Here is a 22084-nt window from a genome sequence, read left to right on the forward strand (position 1 = left end):
TCTTATGCAAATGCTGGCCTGTCCTAAGCTACTCCATTCAACATCCTCATTTTACAGAGAAGAAAGTGGACCCACTACCTGCTCAGGATCAGACAGTAGACAGAGTGTGGCTGCTGGGCTCCTATCACAGTGCTCCTCTTTTGTACTGAACCTATCCTTCTTCACAATGGTGTCACCTTGCAGAAGGGACTTCTCCCACTGAAGACGCCACACATTCCAGGCCATGTTCCTCCTACTCTGTTTTAGTCAGCATTATTAGGGTATAACTTAAGTAAAATAAAATTTACTCCCTTAAAAATGTAGGTCTATAAAATTTGACTGATGTGTAGAGATCTACACTGGCTATCACAGTCAAGAAACAGATGCCTCCACACCCTGGGAGCCCTTTCTTACATCTTTTGTAGTCAATCTTGTCCCTCACCCTCAGCCTTAGGCCACCACTGGTCTGCTTTCTGTCCCTATCATTTTGCTTTCTCCAGAATGGCATGTATAGGGATCATATAAAAAGCAGTCTCTTGACTCATTTTTTAAAAAGAATTATATTACACTTATAATATTGTGTGTGTGCCACATACATGAGCACACGTGCTGACACTCATGTGTCAATCAAAAGACAACTTGCAGGAGTCCATTCTCTCCTTCTGCCATGTGGGTTCCAGGCTTAGTGGCCAGTGCCTTTACCTACTAATCCATCTTGTCAGCTCTTGGCTCCAGTTTCTTTAATGTAACATAATGCATTTCAGATCCATCCATGCTATTGTGTGTGTCAGTAGTCTGCTTCTTTTTATTGCTTTATATGGATGTGCCACAACTTGCTTTAGTCACCCAACCATTGATGTATTTAATTGATTTAGGTTTGCATACAAATTTGTGTGAAACATGTTTTTGTGTTCTCTGAGGTGAATTCCTATAAACAGGAATGGTGGGTCATATGATCTAAGTCCAGCTCTCTAAGTTCTGTAATATCTAGGTATTCATGTGGGAAAAGAAAATCAAAATAACCTTGGCCCCAAATTATACAAAATAGACATCATGGGGCTGGAGAGATGGTTCAGTCAGTAAAGTTCTTGCCATATAAGCATGAGAACCTAAGTTTGATTTCCAGAATCCATGTTAAAATGATAATAATGATAAACAGCAAACAAATAAACCAGGTGTGGTAGCTTACATTTAAAATCCCAAAGCTGGAGAGGTACAGGTAGGCAGAACCCCAGGGCTTGCTAGCCCACACACCTAGCCTACTTGGGGAGTACTTGGCCAGTGACAGACTGATTGGTGCCTGAGGAATGATACTAGAGGCTGTCCTCTGTCTTACACACACACATACCTACACACAGACATATATATAGGCATGTACTTGCACACATGCATGAACATTCACATGTGGATCTGCACACACAGTTGTACCTGCACGTGCGCACACACACACCTGTGTACCTGTACATAGATATACCTGCACACACACAAACACATATACGTGCATTCCTGAATAGACACAAACATGCACCTGCACACACAAGTCCATATCCATATACACATACTTAACCTGTACACACATATATGTGCATTGGCATTCACATTTGTGCCTTCACACACACATGAATGCACACACAAAATAGAAATGCAAATGTAAAGCTAAAAACTTCAAGAAAAAATGGCAGAAAATACTTGTGACCTTGCATTTGTAAAAGATTTCTTTGATTTGACATCTAAAACATGGCACATAAAAGAAAAATGTGGTGAACTGGACTTCATAAAAATAAAAACTGTTCTTCAAAAGATACTGATAAGGAAATGAAAAGGCTCACAGCAGACTGGGAGAAAATATTTGTGAATTTCTTATCTGATAAAGAACTTGCATCCAGCATGCATAAAGACCTCTCAAAACCCAACCACAGACCATCTAATAAAACTTGTATAAAAGGTTTGAAGAGACAGACCACCACAGTGATGTCGGAGCACAAACTCTCCGAGGGCTGCAACACCTCACCAGTCTTTGGGAAATGCAAATTAAAGCAATGAGATAACCTACACATTTGTGAATAGCTGCAGTTTTAGGAACCTGCTAAATGCTGACGGAACTGTAAGACAGCTGGGACTCTGCACTGCTGTTCAGGAGGTGGATGGTATACTACATATCCTGGAGCACTTGGCTTTTTCTTATAAAGTTACAGGTGCTGGAAGTAGAGTTGCTATAAAAGAATGGGGAGCATGGAGTAGTAAAACTGTCCTATATCTTGATTGTGGTGATAGCTATACAACTGAATGCTTTTGTTAACACCTGCAGAACTAGGGCCGGTAAATGTACTTGCTATACAAGCCTGGAGACCTGAGTTTGATCCCTGGAACCCATGTAAATTGGAAGGAAAGAACCAGTTCCACAAAGGTGTCCTCTGACCTCCACACACATGCTGTGGCTAGTACATGTCCCCCCCACAGGTCATTCATACACACATAATAATAATAATAATAATAATAATAATAAATAAGAGCAACCTTAAAATTTGAATGACTCAAAGGGAGACTTTTCCCGTGTTAATTTTACTTTTACCCTAAAACTGAAGGACATGAACAGTGAACACAAAGCCAACAATACCACTGTGTGGCTTTAGGCAAGTTAATTTTCTATCTCAGTATTTTAACCTATTTGTTAATGCTAAAATAATACCTCCTTTCTATTGTAAGAATTAAATGTGCTGGGCTCATGAGATGGCTCAGTGGGTAAAGGAGCTTGCCACCGCCTGAGGACCTGGATGACCCACATGGTGAATGGACAAACTGATTGCCATATTTGTTTTCTGATCTCCACACACATCCCTGACATGTATACACACACACACACACACACACACACACACACACACACACACAAAGTGTAAAAAAAATTATAAGAATTAAATATGCTAGTGTATACTCAGTATTAAGTCAAGAACCTGAACAAACACTATGTGATTTTCTGCTTTCATTCTTACTGCTCACGTGTCATTCTTTGGAGGCGTTTGGTGATGATAAAGAGCAAAGAAGGGCAGTTAAGGGAAAGGTGACATATATTGACTCATAGATTGGAGGAAATCAGTGATAAGAGAATGAAGGAGGGAAGAGCTGTGGGCACATGACCAGCACCTTGCTCCTATCGGCTGCCTGCTTTAATAAATAACTCTCTTTCACTTGTCAACAGCTAATCAAGAAATTTCTGGAGGCCCAGAAGTGTCTTGCTGGGTTAAACAGAGTGCCTCCTCCATAGCTGAAAATATTCTAATCCTTTTTCTTTTTGTAATTTTTTTATTTCTTCATTTTTATCTTTGTGTATGACTGTTATGCCTGCATGTGTGTAAGGACACCCAAGTCGTGTAGTGCCCTCAGAGGACAGAAAAGGGCATTGGATCCCCTGGAACTGGTATTATGAATGTTGTTAGCTGCCATGTGGGTGCTGGGATTCAAACCTGGGTCTTTTCCCAGAACTTTTAACTACTGAGCCATCTCTCCAGGCCCTCATTTTGTAGTTTTTGAGAAATTCATGTGTATTGTCTTTGCACTATTTCCATCTCTCAGTACCCCTCCCCCACTCCTCCTATGTCCCCTCACTCCCTTTCAATCTAATTCTTTTTCTTTAATGTAATACTACACCTAAAAGAACCCCCAAACGAAATAAGACTACCTCCTAGAAACACACTATCCAATGTCATTAGTGACACCTCCTGATAGTTAATGGTCATTCCCAGCTTCAACCCAGGACCTGTTATATTAGTGTTGGTCAGAAAATGGGATTTTCCAGAGTTCAGAATCATCACTATCGAGTCAGGGACTTTTTTACCATTTTATTATTATTATTATTATTATTATTATTATTATTAAGAAGGAAAAAATGTGATACAATGTAAGTATTGCATGTAGGGATTAGTGCCCTGCTGGGTGATTTTCTCACAAGAGTGCGGATTTTAAAAGCTTTCCTAAGAATTAAAATGCTCCACATGACAATTTAGTCTTGTTTCTGGCTTTTCTTTCCAGGAGGCTAATCAGTACAACTTCATTCTGCATTTGATTCAATTCTATTGTTACCCTTCATTTTCAGAGAGACTTAACCTAGCTATTCTGTCAGACCCAATAAGGCTGCCACCATCTTTCCCAGATGGAGGGATGGATGGATGCTAGCTTTCAACAACTGCTGGTAAAAACCAAGTCAACAGCTGGCCAGCTGTGAGGACAAGTGTGAAAATAGCAGACGGGCTGTCGGAATCATCGCAGCAGTTAGAAGCTCCAGAGGGCAGGTTATTGTAGCAGAAGACCAGCTGTTCCTTTGGAAGTCTAAGACTGCCATGCCTCAGGAAGATGGGGCAGAATGAACCATTGTAATTCTGGCAACAGGCACTCCCCATCTATGGATTTTAACACACATTGCCACTACCCCACCCCTCAAATAGATGAAGGGTTTTGTTTTATCTCTACCCATCCATCCCATTTATTTTAAAAAATATTTTATTTATTATTTTTATTTTATGTGTATGAGTATATTGCCTGCATGCGTGTAAGTGTGCCTGTGTTGTGCAATGCCCACGGAGGTCAGAAGAGGGCATCACATCCCTGGAACTGGAGTTATGAATGGTTGTTAGCCACCACGTGGGTGCGAGTCCAAGTCCTCTGCAAGAGCAATCAGTGCTCTTAACCTCTGAGCCATCTCTCCAGCCCCCATCCATCCCATTTGTAACAGATAAGGGCTAAAAAAAACATAACCACAAGAGCATAAATGTAATAAATGAAATCAATAATAACTGAAATATCATCTAATACTCAGTCCATGTTCAGTTTTCTCTGGCTATCTCAAAATTGTTTTGAAAATATGGATTGTGCAAATCACAAATCTTAGCAACTAGTAATATGCCCACAATGTATTTGGTTAGTATGCTTCTTTATTTCATAGTCACAGGATTTTTTATATCTTCATTTATCTTTCTAATTCTTGTGCATCAATGTATGTATTTATGCATGTATTGAATAGATAATGCTTGCTGCAAACAGTACCAAAAAATACAGAGTGAAATGTCCTTTAGTCTCTCTCCAGAAACAATGCTATCTGCCTTATTGTTTTATTGCTATCCTTTTGAAATCATCGTCATGCCAGTCTCTGAGGCTGCAGCAGCACAATGGGTCAGAGTGAGGACTTGAATTCAAATCCCTATCCTGCCAAATCCATTTGGAGCAGAGGGGAGAGAGAGAGAGAGAGAGAGAGAGAGAGAGAGAGAGAGAGAGAGAGAGAGAGAGAACATACATGTGGACACCAGAAGAGAATGCCAAATGTCTTTGTCTTTTGCTTTCTGCCTTATTTCTTTAAGACAGACTTTTCCTCCTGAACCCAGAACCCAGCATTTCGACTAGCCTGGTTGGCCAGTGAACTCTTGGGATCTGCCTGATTCTGTTCGTCAATGCTGGGGTTACAGGTGTAGACAGCTATGCCCTGCTTTTTACATAGGTACTGGGAATTCAAACTCAGGTGCTCATGCTTGCAGGGCAAATGCTCTTATCCACTGAACTATCTCCTCAGCCCCCTGTGTCTCCGTTTTTTAATAATATACCCATCTCATGGTGTTGAGAGAATTCAATCTGGTGAGGAAAGTGCTTAATTATTATAGACACAGCCATTTGGCTTTTCCAAATGGAAGAATGTACATTTCTCTCTGTGGATTTTTCATCAACAGCACATTTCAATGACAATTCCACATCTGTTCTTATAGATTTGCTTCATTTTCTGTAATTATTGACTAAGATTCCATGGTATGGGACAGTATACACTATTGCTAGACATGCAAGTTATTTCTAAACTTTTATTACCAAAAATGCTACAATGGATATAGTCATAATACTTTATTGCATTGATAAACAAAAATATTCAGAGGATAAATTCCTGGAAGTTAAGTCAGGAGTTAAAGGGTATAGATATTTCAATGACTTATAGATATTGCCTGATGCCTCAAGGAAATTTTACCAATTTTTACCTCCACAGAAAGGGCACAAGGGCACCTTTCCCTATACCCTCTCTAACCTGGAATATTGCTAAATGTTTTGGTCTTTGTAGACACACTTTGTAGAAAGTGGCTTTTCAGTGTTTTCATGTGTATTTTCCTTATCATAAGAAGATAAAGGCGAACTGGAGAGCTGGCTCAGTGATTAAGAGTACTTGCTGCTCTTGCAGAGTACCAGCACTCTCATCAGGTGGCTCACGATCACTTGTAACTCTACTTCCAGAGGATCTGATGCTCTCTTCTGGCCTCTATGGGTACTGCACACATGTGGTACATATATATACATGCAGGCAAACACTCATACACATGATATAAAAACAAGCAAAATTTTAAAATATGGTTTGACTTAAAAGACATATATACAAAAATACATATATGTGGTACACATACACACCAAGATAAAGGAAACCATGCAACTGAGCTTCAGCAGTTAAATGATCTAATTACTACTGGGGAGAACTGAGGGAAGAAACTACCTCTTAAAGTGGAAATGGCACATGTTTAACAGAGACATCAACAGGGACCACCTTTGGAAAAAGCAATCCATTTATCTGCTTACTTACTTGCTGGTTGTCTGTACCCTCTCATTATGTTATAAGCTCTGTGGAAGACAACTAGGCCATTCTCTATCTTGTTTTGTGGCTCCACGTCCATCACCCAGGACAGTAGCTGGAACCTAGTAGGCACTGAGTCAATAAATTAACCACTGATTAAATGCTTGGGAAACTAAAATGGATAAAGCTATACTTCCTCATATTGGTCCTCCAGATATGCTGAAAGCAAGATGCTGATGCCGCAGTGATAAGCCCTGCATCTATGAAGTTTTTCATTTCCTTTGCAGACAAGAAAACCTGCCATGAACACAAAATCTAGAAATAGATTTGACATGTTCACTTAATGAAAAAATATTTCTTGTAGCACCATAAATTATTTTCCCACAGCTTTGTGCTACATCAAAGTATTGAAGTTGACTGAAAATACTCCATTCTCTAATATTGGTGTGGGCTAGAAACCGTTTTTATATTGTAACAAAGGCAATGTAAAAACCTTTGTAATGTTTTAATTCCCCCAGATGTCCCCAAATTTAAACTGTTATTATAAATTAAGATAGATTGTAAAAAACTGATTAGTGAGAAATGTGATTAACAGTTTGGTTATCAGAATGCACAGTTCTAAGTTGTAAAACCAGCACTTGTTTAAGAAATTACCTATGATCCAGGGCAGAAACTTTCCCCATTGCCGTGTTTTACTAATGAATCCTGTGAAATGATCCTATCTTTAAAGCTTTCTGTAAACTTGTGCTCGTTGGTAAGTAAGACTGTATTCATCAAAGGGATTTTTGGTGATTTTTGAAACCATGAATAGAAGAGGGACTTAAGTTTTAAGTTATACTCACAGGCTACTGATAATGAAATTCCTCTAATGCTTCATGTATCTCCAGTTTTCCCAGATTTACTCAGAGCGATCCCGGTGAGCATCCACGTCAATATCATTCTCTTCGCCACAATTCTTGTTGTCTTAACCATGGTGGGGACAGCCTTCTTCATGTACAATGCTTTCGGCAAACCCTTTGAAACGCTGCATGGCCCAATGGGGTTGTATCTGTCGAGCTTCATTTCAGGTAAGTATAAAATTCCACCTCCAAAGATACATGTTTTTCAATGTGTCCAAAGATGCTTTACCTAAATATAGTTATAGTATATATCCATCAATACTCCCTATAGCATTATACCTGAAGGAGAAAAGTAGAGAAATAGTAGAATCATCTAATAATGTAAAATTCATTATATAGAGTGCAGTAGTCTGTATGAATGACTATGATCGTCACATTATAGTTTTGAAGATACAATCAAAGGATAAATGCTTATATCAGAATGTTAGCTGAGCCAGGCGTGGTGGCGCACGCCTTTAGTCCCAGCACTTGGGAGGCAGAGGCAGGTGGATCTTTGTGAGATGGAGGCCAGCCTGGTCTACAGAACAAGTTCCAGGCCAACTGGGACTACAGGGAGACCCTGTTTCAAAAAATAAGTTAACTGAAAATAGAAGTGAGATTTTTTAAGACCTTATAAATCTGTTGGATTATAAATGCAGAGAATGTACATATAAAATATTGATGGAATAGCTTACATACATATATATACTCTATATGCATACACACACATATATAAAGGCTATATTTATGTTTGGTGAGAGAGACAGAGAGAAAGAGATAGGGAGAAAGAAAGATTCATTTGTTGGTTGTAATGGTCTCTGAGTACTGAAACTCTGGATGATTTTAATTTTTGCTCATGGTTATCAATATTTCTAAATGTTCAATATTTATTCATAATCAGAAAAATGAACAAATTTCATCATAAAAAGAATAAGGGATCACAGAGTTGGAGAGATGGCTCAGTGTTTAAGAGTACTGGTTGCTCTTCCAGAAGACCGGGGTTTGGTTTCCAGCACCCACATGGCAAACATCTGTTAACTCCAGTTCCAAGGGATCTGATGCCCTCTTCTGGCCTCTGTGGGCATTGCATGACACATGCACATACACACACAAAACATTCATATACATAAAAATAAATAAAAAAAAATTTTTGGTCCTTTGAAGACAGGGTCTCCCTGTAGCCCCAGCTGACATGGAACTTGCTATGTAAAACAGGCTGGCCTCGAGCTCACGGAGATCTGCCTTCCTCTGTCTCCCAAGTTCTGGTATTAAAGGCATGTGTAAATCAAAAACGCAGCATAAATCAAATTTTTAAAGAATAAAGGATCAATGTTTCACCCATAGACAAGTGATCACATTCAAGACTGTAGGTACTTTAGTAGCCTAATGCTAGTTACATCTAGATAAGGATAAACTCTCAGCCCAGAAATCAGTGCATTGGTAAACATATAACCAGCACTGATGGAAAACAATGCAAAACCAGCCAGTGCCACAAAGTGCTTATAATACTGTGTTTTTGCAAGGAGTTAGAGAGATGAGAAAATGAAATACATATACATAATTCATGTGTGTCTATCCTTCTATAGGAGGTCTCTGATTTTACCCCATTGCAAACTTCAAATCAGTTCAACATTTTATCATACTCTTCAGCAACAAATAATTTTATTGATGATTTCATGGAGAGATTACAGCTCCCATCTGCCAACAATCTAATGAAAGTCCCTGTTGGACATTTCTTTCTCCTTTGAAGTTGCCCTTCGGCAGTTAGGTCTGAGGCAGCCAGTACAGGCTCCATTTTCCTACTAACCCTACTCCCTTCTCCCATATGACCCAGTCCTAGCACCAACTTGTATAGGTGCCTACCTTGCAAACAGAGCCCTGTAGTTAACAGGCTCTAATGGGTCTCAGAAGGCAGTGTACTCATTTCTTATGTGCACTCCTTGGGGTCTCCCCACCTACATCTCGCTAACCCAATTATTCACCCAACCAAAGCAGATCTCTCTCCAGTGGGAATTCTGCTAATATTCTCCCCATGTCTTTCACATGCATATAATTCAACTTTAAATTGTGCAGTAATGAGGGCAGTCTAGGACTTTCTCATCTATTTCTGACATGAAGTTCTGCACACATGAAATAATGCATGTTTGTTGACTTGAGAAAGTAAGCCCAGAAAAGTGATGCTGGCTCAATTGCCTAGACGCCACAGGTAAGAGAAATCGGGACCCTACTGGGATGAAATTAGCAGAGCAGCTTACAGAGGCAGGAGGACCTGTACCAGAAGAATGGGAAGGAGGGTGTTCCAGGCCCAAGACTTGGAATCAGAGTAGAAGGGGTCCAGGACCAGGGTGGAACAGACAGGCCAAGAAAGCAAGCCACACAACCTCACCAGAAAGTCAAGGGTAGAACATTTGGGGTTATGTCTCCCTACTAAACATCCAAAGCCAAACTGGTAAATGGCCAGTTGATTCCATCAGGGTTAAGAAAGAAAGCAAGATACACATGATTTCAACTGAGATTTGAAGTAGGGAAGTGGTGTCTCAGGTGGGGTCCCCAGGTGAGCAGCACTGTCATCATCTGGGAACTTGTTAGCAAAGCAAATTCTGAAGTCAGGGCCCCAGAGGGACTGAATGGGAGAAGCACCTGTGCTTTCTTGCCCCTCCCTCCTTGCTTCTGACCCAAGCTCTAGGAGGGAGCTACAGAGGCTTCTGACCCAAGCTCTAGGAGGGAGCTACAGAGGCTTGACTCAGCAGGGGTTGGAGGACTGATGAAGCACAGAGGAGACCCAAGGTCTCTCAGAGAAGCTAGTACCTGGAAGCAGCTCACATTTCTGTGGCTTGGGGAACAAATTAAAGAATTCCGCCTTAATTCACTTGACCTAGAAGCCTGAGGAGAGGCTCTGCGTTCACTGGATCTCGAAGCTCGAGGGGTTGGCGCTGTCCCTCTTCTGAACCTTATCAGGGGTTCTGTTAGGATGGAAAGGAGTGGAAAGCTGGCGCTCTCTTGGCTGTCCTGGTTGGAGCTACTAGAAGGTTTGGGAACCGCCCCGCCAAGTGCTCACATTTGGCAGAGCCTAACAGAAAACAGCTGACAAGGCAAAAGTAGTTTGGAGACCCCGACCAGCATCTCAAGGCAGAGGAAAGAAAAGCTGGTTTGTACGTAAGATAACCTCAGTTATTAACTGACTCAGCCACCCAGTGTTCTACCTCTGAGTGAAATGCAGAACAGCCCATTTGGAGACAAATTATTTGACAGTTCTGACAGCCAACCTAACTAATGGTATCTGAAAAGCAAGATGACTCAGAAAATACAGGATTTAATCCAAGTCCCAGATCTTATCTTGGCCTTTGACCAAGTCTGATGCAAGGAGAACCTGGGCACACAAATACACGAGGAACAATCAGGCATTGTGCTTATTCTATATCTTAATTCATCTTGAACTTGTGAAAACAAGTGCTTGAGGGCTGGAGAGATGGCTCGGCAGTTAAGAGCACTGACTGCTCTTGCAGAGGACCCAGGTTTGATTCCCAGCAATCACATGGCAGCTACGAACTGTCCTTAACTCCAGTTCCAGGGGAATCTGAAGCCCTCTTCTGACCTCTGTGGCATTGCACAACACTGGTGCACTCACATACATGCAGGCAATATACAGATACACATAAAATAAAAATAATAAAATATTTTTTAAAAGGTGCTTGATAAAGGGTTCTGATTTGAAAGGGAAGGAAGGAACTAGATCCAGAGCAATGCCTTGCTCAGGATGACGACCTAGTGTTTGCAGAGCATGCTGGCTTCTTAAACTCTCCATCCCTGATTTTCAGTAATTTAAAAGAAACTGTGTATGACAGTGAGATGTTTGAAGATCAGATGGACTAAGAACTTGCAGCCTCTAGGGGTAAACAGGTCAGTCTCTTCAATTCCACATGTGGAACCTAGGAGCTCCTGAATTTGGGGAAATGTTAAGTGAAATTTTTAGTATGCATGCAGACTCTGGCTTTAAATCCTGACTGCAGGGGCAAGATTTTAGTGTTTTATCACAAACCCTCTAAATATGAGTCAACACATTATACATTGAGAGGCCAGTGACAGTATTTGAGGTCATTAATTTTAGGTGAATCACATTCCATTAGAACCCAGGGGCTTCTCTCTCACCATTGTGCCGTGCTCAGGTGGCTGTGCTCACGGTCCACAGAAAAAAGCTGCTGACCTTCCTTTCTGGACCTCCTCTTTTTCTCCACCCCACTCACCTCCAGCTTCCCTCCCTGCCCACCGTTTCGTACTGAAGTCACGCTGGGGTCGTTTTTCAGATGTCCACCTCCCCATTAGTTGGGACTCACACCTTGGTATCCTGAACACTGAGAAAAGGACAGAGGAAAAAGGATGTCTTCCCACTGCTCTATCTGGAGCTCGCCAGCTCCTCAGAATAAAAATGCTTTGGGCATGTCCTTATGTCTCCTGGGTGTTGTGTGACAGTCCCTGGAGGCAGAAAAAGAGAGACCACACCCACTGGATCTGCAGGACTGCCGCAGTCACCGCAACTTGCTTGCACTTACCATCCAAGATCCTGTGGTTCTCCGGCTTTCTCTGTATAATATTTCCGGACACTATCATTATGTCAAGCCAGTTAATTTGCTCTCTCCTCTAGTGACCTACAAACTAGTTTTAAGACATCTTTTCCCAGTGCTGAAGAGATGGTCCAGTAAGAACCCAGCTTTGGTTCCCAGCACCCACATGGCCCAGGACAAAGGGCCATAACTCCAGTTTCGGGGGATCTGATGCCCTCTTCTGGTTTCTATGGGCATTGCATGTCACAGGTACACTTACATGCAGGCAAATACTCAAATTAGAATTAAAAAAAAATTTAAAGTCTTTTCTCCAATGTAGGATTGAGTTAATACCTTAATGCACCCGCCCCTCCCCCAGCTCATTTTGGGCAGTGATTCCACGCACACGCCCAATCTGTACATAAGAATTCCTTCAGCTGGGCATGTTGGTGCATACCTTTAATCCCAGGATTGGGGAGACAGAGCAAGGCCAGCCTAGTCTACATACCAAGTTCCAGGCCAGAAGGGGCTACAGGAGGACACTGTCTCAAAAAACAGAGAGAGAGAGAGAGAGAGAGAGAGAGAGAGAGAGAGAGAGAGAGGAGAGAGAGAGCCTGAAGAGTTTTCTAAATCTGATGCCAGGTCCCATACCATGCTAATTAAGTTGGTGTCTCTGGGGGCACTGGTTTTGGTTTTTGGTTTAGCTCTTGCCAGTAATTCTCATTTGCAGCCAGTGATGCAGATTGCTGCCACAGGCACATTCACTTACTTTATCTGGCACAGTGTTCACTATATGCCAGCCCTTGTAATGGGTGCTGATAACTCCACAATGAATCAGGCACATAGTCCTGCCTTTGGAGAACCTGAAACCTTACTGGGAGTCAAAAAAAAGTGTGCATATATAATTAAATGACTGCATATTACAATGCTTAAGGGTGATAAACGGGTTGTGATGATAATGTAGCAGGAATCGGGCTTTGACTTGTCATCAGAGATTTCTCCCAGTTGCTGAAAAGCTAAGAGCCCTCAAAGAACTTCCCAAGCAGTGGAGAAAACACACAAGATACTAGGGAAGGAGGTCCACTCTGTGGGAGAACAGAAAGACAACCAGCCACAGGGATAAGGAGTGAGGGAAAATTAATTAAAATTTTTAAATGAAGCTAGAGAGATTTGCTGATATAGTTAATGTTGGACCTTAAAATCTATGTAAGGCGTTTTAGAATGTATTCTAATTGCAATGAGCTTTTGAAAGATTTTATGGTTTCTGATATGATTTACCTCCTTAAGAAATGGCTGGTAGAAAATAGTGTTATTGCACTGGAGATGGTGAGAGATGACTAGATTCTAAAAACATTCTGGAACCAGATCCAAAACATTTTGCAAGTACTTTACACAGTTAATAGATGGTGGGGGCATTCACTAGGATGGACAGGACAAAGTTTAGAGAGAGGTGCTCAGTTCTAGAAATCAAGTGTTCATTTCGGACATGTTGACTCTGAGATGCTCCAAGATGTCCAAGTGCAGATCTTAAGGAAACATTTGGATGTTTGAGCCTGGAGTTCAGAGAACAGGGTTAAAGACTTAAATTTAAGTGTTGACGGGGTCTAGAAATTATGTAGAATGAAATGAATGAGATCACCTGCGGGGAGAAGGTGCTTAGGAGAAAGGTCCAGAAGAGCACCAGAAGTTCAAGATTCAAGAGGAAAGGTCTAGAAAAGGAGTATTGAGAGAGGGAACCCCAAGAAACTGTGGTGTTTAGAGGCTGAAAGAGGAGAATGTTTCAAAATACTTGACACATGAGTTTTGTGAAAAGATGGCCTCCTGTGAGAACAGATGAAGGCAAAGAATGCAGTAGGAGAGACAGAAAGATGTCTCCGAATTCAGGAGGTGGAGTAGGAGAGACAGAAAGATGTCCCCAAATTCAGGAGGTGGAGAAAAGGAGGGAGCCAAAAAGGGGGGCTGAACGTGCGGACAAGCGGACCCATCCTTTCCCATAGGCACGTTGCGATTTGTGCATACGCAGTTCATATGGTCTGTTCCGAGTGCTTCTTAGGCAACAGTGGAGAACTTTACCCAGACCTGAATATGGAAGACTTTCTGTGGATCACTGGTAGAATATTCTAGTAGTTCAGGGAATATTCTCTGAGATTGGCATGAGATGCATCAGCTCCAGTCTGTGGGATGATGAAAGCCACCCAAATCTGAACTTACTGTTGTATTAATGGTGGCAACATATTTGGTGTACTATAAAGCAAGACAAATAAAATGGATGCTTTTCTTTAAGAGGGGATGCTCTTAATGTGGGTCCAATTAATTGTGGTAATTACCACGGCATAGAACATAAATAAGCACAGTCCTATGTGAAACAGGAAAATAACAGTACAAAAATAGGATGCTTCTACTACATACCAGACTCAGTATTAATAATATTCCAACCTCTGTAATAGATGGAAACCTTGTAGGGCATATTATTCTACAATCGGTAGTGGGAAAACATTGCATCTCATTTCTATTTCAGTCCTGATGGAGGAGCTGTTTTTCAGGGGTATGAGAACGATTGGGGACGTTCAGTTGTGGAAAACCCAGCATTGAAAATATCCTGTAGGGTCAGCACAGACCTCAGAACAAAGCCAAAGAGAGAGAGATGAGTGATGTCAGAGAGTCTATGATTGCAGCGGGCAAGGAATTTCATTTTCAAGTGCAGTGCCAGAGTGTTGCAAGATGATTCTGTTTCTGATCACCGACATCCAGGACTGTGTTTCACTTACTGTGCCCAGGGCCCAGCCTTGGGCAAGGAAGGGTTCAACTGTTTTTCTGTCACTGTCACAATTGCAGGGGACTCTTGTCCTGTTCAGAAAGTGTGTTTTCCCTTTCTGTTTTATCAAGCGTCAAAGCCCAAGTCCTTAATGCAGCCTTCAAAGCATCACTTGATGCATCCACTGTGGAAACAGACGAGATGGCTTAGAACACATATGGACGGATGCCCTCCTGCCCCTCTTTGCCATCCTCTCTGCTCAGCACATCTGGCTTCTTTTTCATCCAGTTTCCCTCGCTCTGAAACCCCGCCCCCCCTCAGGTTGCACTGCGCACTTACCATCCTAAAGCTTCCCTGTTCGCCCTTCACCGTCCTTCCCTCCCTGATTTATTTTATTCTCTCTAGTACAGATCACACTCAAGCACTTACTTATTTTGTTATTACGTCTCTTTCTCTCCATCATATCTACCACCGAGGGCTCTGTGAGGAAAAGGGTTTTTTTTTTTAAATCTGTTTTGTTCGGTATTATACCCTAGGTTTCCAGAGCAATGCAGTAAGTATACAATGAATACTCAATGTGGAAGCAGCTCTACATATTTCCTCGTGTGAGGACAGCCTTCTTTAAAACACTATTTACATTAAGCGTTGGGTTTTTAGCCCCTATTCCATTACATGATATTGGGAAAACTGGGGTAGAGGTTAGCTCTTCACCTGTCCCTGATGGAAGGCAGGGAAAGCTCCGCTTAACCGCTTTTGCTCGTTTTCCTACTTCGCCTCTGTGGAAACGCATTCTCGAATCGCTTGCTCTCCAACCTCAGAATCCACTCCTTGGTGTCAGCTTGCATTACTCATCTCCTGCTCCCTTTCCATGTGGTAAGCTCTGTTCTTCAAAGCAGTATGGGGTCACACAGTTTCTGTTTGGGAAAGAGATCATTCCTGGGGGCGGGGCTCACCTTCAGGGAATGACTGACTTGGAGTGAGATTGCATAGCGGCACAGATGTGCACCACACCTAAGAAGTTCTGGATTTCCCACCCTTGTGTTTCATTTTTTTTAATATTTTACTTATTATTTTTATTTTATGTGTATGAGTGTATTGCCTGCATGTATGTGAGTGCACCCGTGTCGTGCACTGCCACAGAGGTCAAAAGGGCTTCAGATTCCCCTGGAACTGGAGTTAAGGATGGTTCGTAGCCACCATGTGGGTGCTGGGAACTGAACCCAGGTCCTCTGCAAGAGCAGTCAATGCCCTTAACCGCTGAGCCATCTCTCCAGCCTGTGTTTCATTTTTTAAAACTCTGAAGAGGTAAATGATCAATTTATCATTGTGCCAAAAATGGAGTGCTTCTAATATTTGTCACAAGAGAATTGAAAGATAATGTTTTCATTCTGAAGATGTTGATCATTTCTTTTTTAATATTTTATTTATTATTTTTATTTTTATGTGTATGCATGTACTGCCTATATGTATGTGAGTGCACCCGTGTCATGCAATGCCATGGAGGTCAGAAGAGGGCTTCAGATTCCCCTGGAACTGGAGTTAAGGAAGGTTCGTAGCCGCCATATGGGTGCTGGGAATCGAACCCGGGTCCTCTGCAAGAGCAGTCAGTGCTCTTAACTGCTCTAGCCTCGATCATTTCTTTATAAGGAACTGGAATTCTAATTTATTATCCTCCAAAATATGACCTTAGTGCTAACAGTAATTTCTGAGATTCCTTCCCCTATAAGGACCTAAGCATGCTGGATGCCTATGGAACCTGGCAAGTGTTCTCACTCAAAAGCCTAGTCACACTCAGGCCCCTGCAGAGACGAAAAGGCAACTCCCTTACTAACTGTGACCTATGTTCCTAGTATTGTCAGGCCTGGAGGAGACAGATACCCGACTCCAGGCAGCTGCTAGAGGAGAGTCAAGAACGTGCAGTGTCTAACATATCGAAAATGTTTGTTAATGACTGATCATTTATGGTGTGACAGCCCTGTAGCTCAGCTATCTTATTCAGTCAGAAATTAACTCAGTAATCAAAGTTATTAAATTGGGGGGGGGGCAACAGTAGCACCAGCCAGATGGTGGGGAAATAAGACAGATGAAAGGGAAATGACTGCAGGTCACTGAGCATTGCTCTGGGCAGCAAATGTGGGCCTTGTGCTTGGTTGCATTCCAAACTCTACTGAGAGCGAGGCTCAGCTGGCTTCCAAAGTCTGGCTCGTTCTAACTTCTCTGTGATTACAGCAGTGAGGATCAGATGGACAGATATTTGGGGGAATCTGTCCCAGTGGGCCTAGCTGAGCTGGGGATTTTTGTGTACACGCTTCACTAGGAAAAAGTGGAGAGAGGCATACAGGTCCAATTCTAGCATCTGTGAGGCCTTGGGAAAGAGTATGAATGGATATCCATATGCTATGTGTTTGTCTAAACATTTAAGTTTAAAGTTCATGACCTTGTTAAATAAAATCTGCAGAATTCTACTACCTTGAGAAACATCCTCCCAGGAGAACCTAGGTGAGTTTCAAATTAGAGTTCTTGACTCCTGTGAATTCTGTACCCAAGCAAGTGACAGAAGCAGAGTCAGCTGGGTTCTGTCCACTCCCGTCCCTGTTCACTTCATTTCACTCAGGATAAGGCCTCTGAGCATATAAAAATATATACATATATATGTATATATTTATACATGTCTGCATATCCAAACCCCGACTGTGTCTCTTGAATGGCTATTCATAGGCCACCCACAGTGCCCTGAGATGTGTGACCTCAGCTACCAACATGCTCTTGGGAGGACTGACCCTGGAAAGATGCCCATGCAGCCCCAGAAATGGTCTCAGGGCTACTGGGGCGAAAGCTCCAGGGTCCCAGGAGTACCGCCTATAATGTGAGCAGACTCCAGTTGGAAACATTCCATTGATTTTGCATGCCTCTTCCTGTGTGGGAGAGAGAGCTTTCAAAAGAGAGAGAAACCCCTCTAAATAGGGGGTTCAATGTAGAAGCCCTTCTTGCTGGGGCTGGAGAGTCATGCTGGAAATATGACAGGCCCTGTTCTCACCATTCGTCACATCCCTTGTCCACCTCTCTCCATAGCCCAAGCATCCAGGCCACACAAAGAAAGCCTTCATGTGTGCCTTTTGGTCCGTAAGTCATAAATAGTTTTCCTTGATCCCACATCTCTTTCATGGATATAGACAGAGAGAAGCAAAAATATCTGCTTCACACTGAGTTGTTTCCCTTTAGCAGTCACAGACAGATTGTCAGGGGCTCAGGTGTGGTTTCTGTCCTCTGATTCCAAGATGACAAAGTTGACCTTGGTCAACCCGAGTCCAGAGGGGAATTTCAGAGCATCTACGTAACTAGCCCATGTACTCTGTCCCATCTGCATGCACCCTTGACATATGAGCTATGACAAAAGCTTTGAGTCTCAAGATGTCCAGGTGACTGCACCTGAGGAATTTAAAATGCAAGCTTACTAAGATGCTGTCTCCTTAACAAAGTATCCCTTTAAAATATTTAACGACTTGAAAGGGAAACCGAGCTAGAATTTTCCTTTCAGGCACTGAGGAAATAGTGTTTCTCTTCTGTCTGAAATTCACCATCTCCTCAGACAAAGAAAGCTCTTATGGTAAAAGCAATGGAATTCTCTCTACAATTTTCAAATAAAAGATAAAGAGAAAACAGCATTGCAGCCTTTTTGTTAGGCTCTAACAATAAAGGAATAATATGGTTTGTAAGGAGAAAGCTCTGGTTTGAAGATCAGAATACCAAAATAGCTAGGCTGACAGATCTTACAAAGGAATCTTCTCGACTACCACACTGAGGCTGGTGGGAAGTGAAGTTTCAAGAAAGCGACATCATTTGACTATTTGTGTTGTTGTGTGATGGTGATTGACCTGACGGAGACACTCCTGTGTGGAATTCTTTTTTTAAACACGCAATCCCCCGTCTCAACCTCGCATGTGCTATGATGACAGGTGTGTATTTATGTGAAAGCCCCAAACAGAAATGTGATGTCCCCTTTTGCCATTGCCCACTTGTATGAGCAGTCTCTACCTCTGCAGAGATCCCAGTCTGCTGTTGGAAGACTCCTGGTTTACCACTTACACTACAGCACTCCACATCAGCTGCTTTCTGCTCCCCAGTGCAGCCTCCCTTTCCTATAGCTACTTTTAAGGACACTGCCCAGGCCCTCAGGAATTGTCCCCTGCCTTCCCCTACTGCGACACTCACTATAACTGCTTTATAATTGTTTTTATGTTCTCTGTCCATCATGCTCACTGTGGGAGCAGAGACGAGGCATATTTTCTACTATCCCCATGTTTGGCACATAATATGTCTAATTGGAAAAATGAATGAATGAATTAATGAATGGCAACTGAAGACACTGTTGCTGCTCCCAAGGTATTTGAATTAACTGTAATTGAAGAATAAAAAGGATTTAGCCTTCCTGAAGGAGTCATAAACTTAATTGACAATAATCTTATTTGGAAGAATAAGACACTGTAATACATTTTTAGTTGTAGTCGGGGTTTTCTGGTGTGGGATGGGGCAGAGCAACAAATTATAAGAAGTTTTTTTAAAAAAAAGGAATACATAAAAATCGCAGGAAAAGCTATCAATTATGTATCTATCAATTCCAGTGTCCAAAGCTGATCATGGAATATGTGCTTTCAATAGATAAGGAAATTGAGGATTCAACTTGAGGTTTCAAATCACCTAATAGCAATATATCATCATATATTAAGGGAGGGGATTAGGGTTTAAACCTGAATTGGTTTGACCTGTCAGAAAGCTATCTTACCCAGTCTCCTACCAATAAGGTGGCAGCCCAGTTTAGCAGCCATGGAGACCCTGAGGAATCCTGCTCCTAGTCCAGTCCCACATGCCACCTGATTCTGTCCCTGGGGCCATCCACTGGCACTGAGTTTCCAATCCTTCATCCTCAGCATAGATGATCCCCTATCAGTTTACAGAATCCACTCAGCAGCCCTGTTCCACAGGGGTCTCACAGGGTCCACAGTCACATCCTTCACATTAGGTTGATCAGTGATAAATGATGGATAAAATCATAACAGTGAGTTACACAAATCAGTGGCAATGTCTCTCAGAAACCTAGAGGTTAAAATGCAGGGTTAGCTTGTGGCTTCATGGGCCTAGGATTCCGATTTTCCCTTTTTATTTTGCCAGAGTACATGGATTCCATTTCTTGTTTCTTCTTTCATCTTCATGTGTGCGTGCATGTTTTATGCCATTTCACATGTGTGTGGGGTGTGCTTGCATGTGTGGTGTGCACACATATGTATGTACATATGTGTGGAGGACTAAAGTTGATGTTGAGAATCATTTTTTTGTGTCTTTTTTGAGACAGGGTCTCCCTGTAGCCCCAGCTGACATGGAACTCCCTATGTAGACCAGGCTGGCCTTGAACTCACAGAGACCCGCCTGCGTCTGCCTCCCAAGTGCTGGGACTAAAGGCGTGCGCCACCACGCCCGGCTGAGAATCAGCTTTTTTAAATTGCTCTTCCACCTTATTACAAGGCCTCTCAATCAAACCCAGAACTGGGGATCTGATCTCTGATACTCACACTTACACAACAAGCATTATACAACTAAGCCATCTTCCCAGTCCTACACCTTCCATTTCTGAGGTCACCTCCCTGCCCCCAAATGTCTCCTGAAGCCACTGCATCCACATTTGAGCTACAGGAAGGAGGAAGTGAAGCAGAAAGGGTAGGTCTCTGACTTGTACACATCAAGAAAGCTTTGCTGCTTCTCTATCCCAATTACTCCCTCTCTCTCAACCTGAATCATGTTGACTTTAGTAAAGGCAGACACAGATTGGCTCTGTACGAACAGTACTTCATCCACAGATACCTTTGCCCCGGGTCCTCCTCTGGGTAGCTGTGGCCAGTTAGGAGCTGGAAGGGTCATGGTACCCTTCTGTATGGAAGCCTGAGCTTTTTACAAGGGTCTGCACTGGCATTCATTCTACATCACCTGTGAAGTACAGAGAGATTTGTTCTCTTGAAGTCACATCACAGCAATGGGTGCTTTGCAGCTGAATTCACCATTGTGCTTTGAAGGTGTCCAGCAACTCGTGCTGCAGCAGTATGAGATCAGTTTGATTCTAACTGCTCTATTAAGCCCTCAACTGAACCTCCCCATGCAGATCTTCCTCACTCACAGCTGTACCCCAAATGCTTCCAATCACGGGTTGGCGAACCAAACTTGTGATTACAATTTTGCAATAATATTATTTTGAAAAAGAATGCAAATAAGGATATGGTAAAAGATTCTCTTTAGTTTGTTCATTACCTCTGCTCTGCCCCTACAATCAGGTAATATTTGTCCCAACATGCTCTTTGTTCCTTCTGTGGCAGGCTCCTGCGGCTGTCTTGTCATGATATTATTTGCCTCCGAAGTGAAAATCCACCATCTCTCAGAAAAAATCGCGAATTTTAAAGAAGGGACCTATGCCTACAAAACACAAAACGAAAACTACACCACCTCGTTCTGGGTCATCTTCATTTGTTTTCTGGTTCACTTTTTGAATGGGCTCTTAATACGACTTGCTGGATTTCAGTTCCCTTTTGCAAAATCTAAAGCCACAGAGACTAATGTGGCCTCAGATTTAATGTACTGAAATGGCTCCATAATTTCTCAATAAGGGAATGGACTTTTAGATATAGTTTCCCCGATGCATTTAGCCACATGAAGCACGAACCCCTTGGTAGTTATGTTTACAGCTTATGGACTAATACTTCAGACTGGAAAATAATGGGAAGTTGTTTTACCTGGTAGGAAACTTCTTGACACAGTTGGTCCACAGTTGGCTAAATGGACAAATTGCTACCCCATGGACATATTGAAGGATAAGATACCTGTTCCATCAGGGAGAAGTCAACAGGGACAAGAAACATGTTTTAATAAAACAAATGCTGTTTCTGTCTGCCCTCGTGTTTGTCGGCACAGATTCCAGAAAGCAGAGCTGGAATTACTTTCCTAAAATGACAGTGCATTAAATGAGCATCTCTAAAGTGTTCTTGTGTACTCTTTTTAAAAGTTTGTTTAAAGTACAGTTTTGTTGGCCATGTCTGGTGGTCAAAATTAGCAAACCTTGAAAAAAAGAAAAGAAGGAAGGAAGGGACTGAAAGAGAAAGATAGAGAAAGAAAGAGAGAGAGAAAGAAAAGAAGAAAGAAAGAAAGAAAGAAAGAAAGAAAGAAAGAAAGAAAGAAAGAAAGAGAAAGAAAAAAGGGTTTTCCCTTCCTGTGCCTGAGCCCCGGCTGCTCTGACAACAGCACTTTGTGTGGACAGCGTAGCAGCAGCCACAGAGGGATCATGGAAAAATATCCTTAT

The 22084-nt window shown here is 42.1% G+C and overlaps 1 protein-coding gene across 2 annotated transcripts in view; it reads left to right on the forward strand.

The window, feature by feature from the left end:
• Clrn1 (clarin 1) overlaps window positions 1-21406 on the forward strand; it is a 43020-nt gene extending 21614 nt beyond the window's left edge. The window contains exons 2-3 of one of the 2 annotated variants that reach the window (XM_008844944.1): window positions 7459-7638; window positions 21108-21406. In XM_008844944.1, the coding sequence (XP_008843166.1) occupies window positions 7459-7638; window positions 21108-21370 (443 nt within the window). In that variant the 3' untranslated portion in view covers window positions 21371-21406. The remainder of the gene's footprint in view (window positions 1-7458; window positions 7639-21107) is intronic. The other variant, XM_008844949.1, reaches the window with a different exon arrangement.
• The last annotated feature ends 678 nt before the right edge of the window (window positions 21407-22084 follow it).

The sequence above is a fragment of the Nannospalax galili genome, unplaced genomic scaffold (assembly GCF_000622305.1).
Source record: "Nannospalax galili isolate Female #2095 unplaced genomic scaffold, S.galili_v1.0 scaffold351, whole genome shotgun sequence".
Taxonomy (NCBI): Eukaryota; Metazoa; Chordata; class Mammalia; order Rodentia; family Spalacidae; genus Nannospalax; species Nannospalax galili.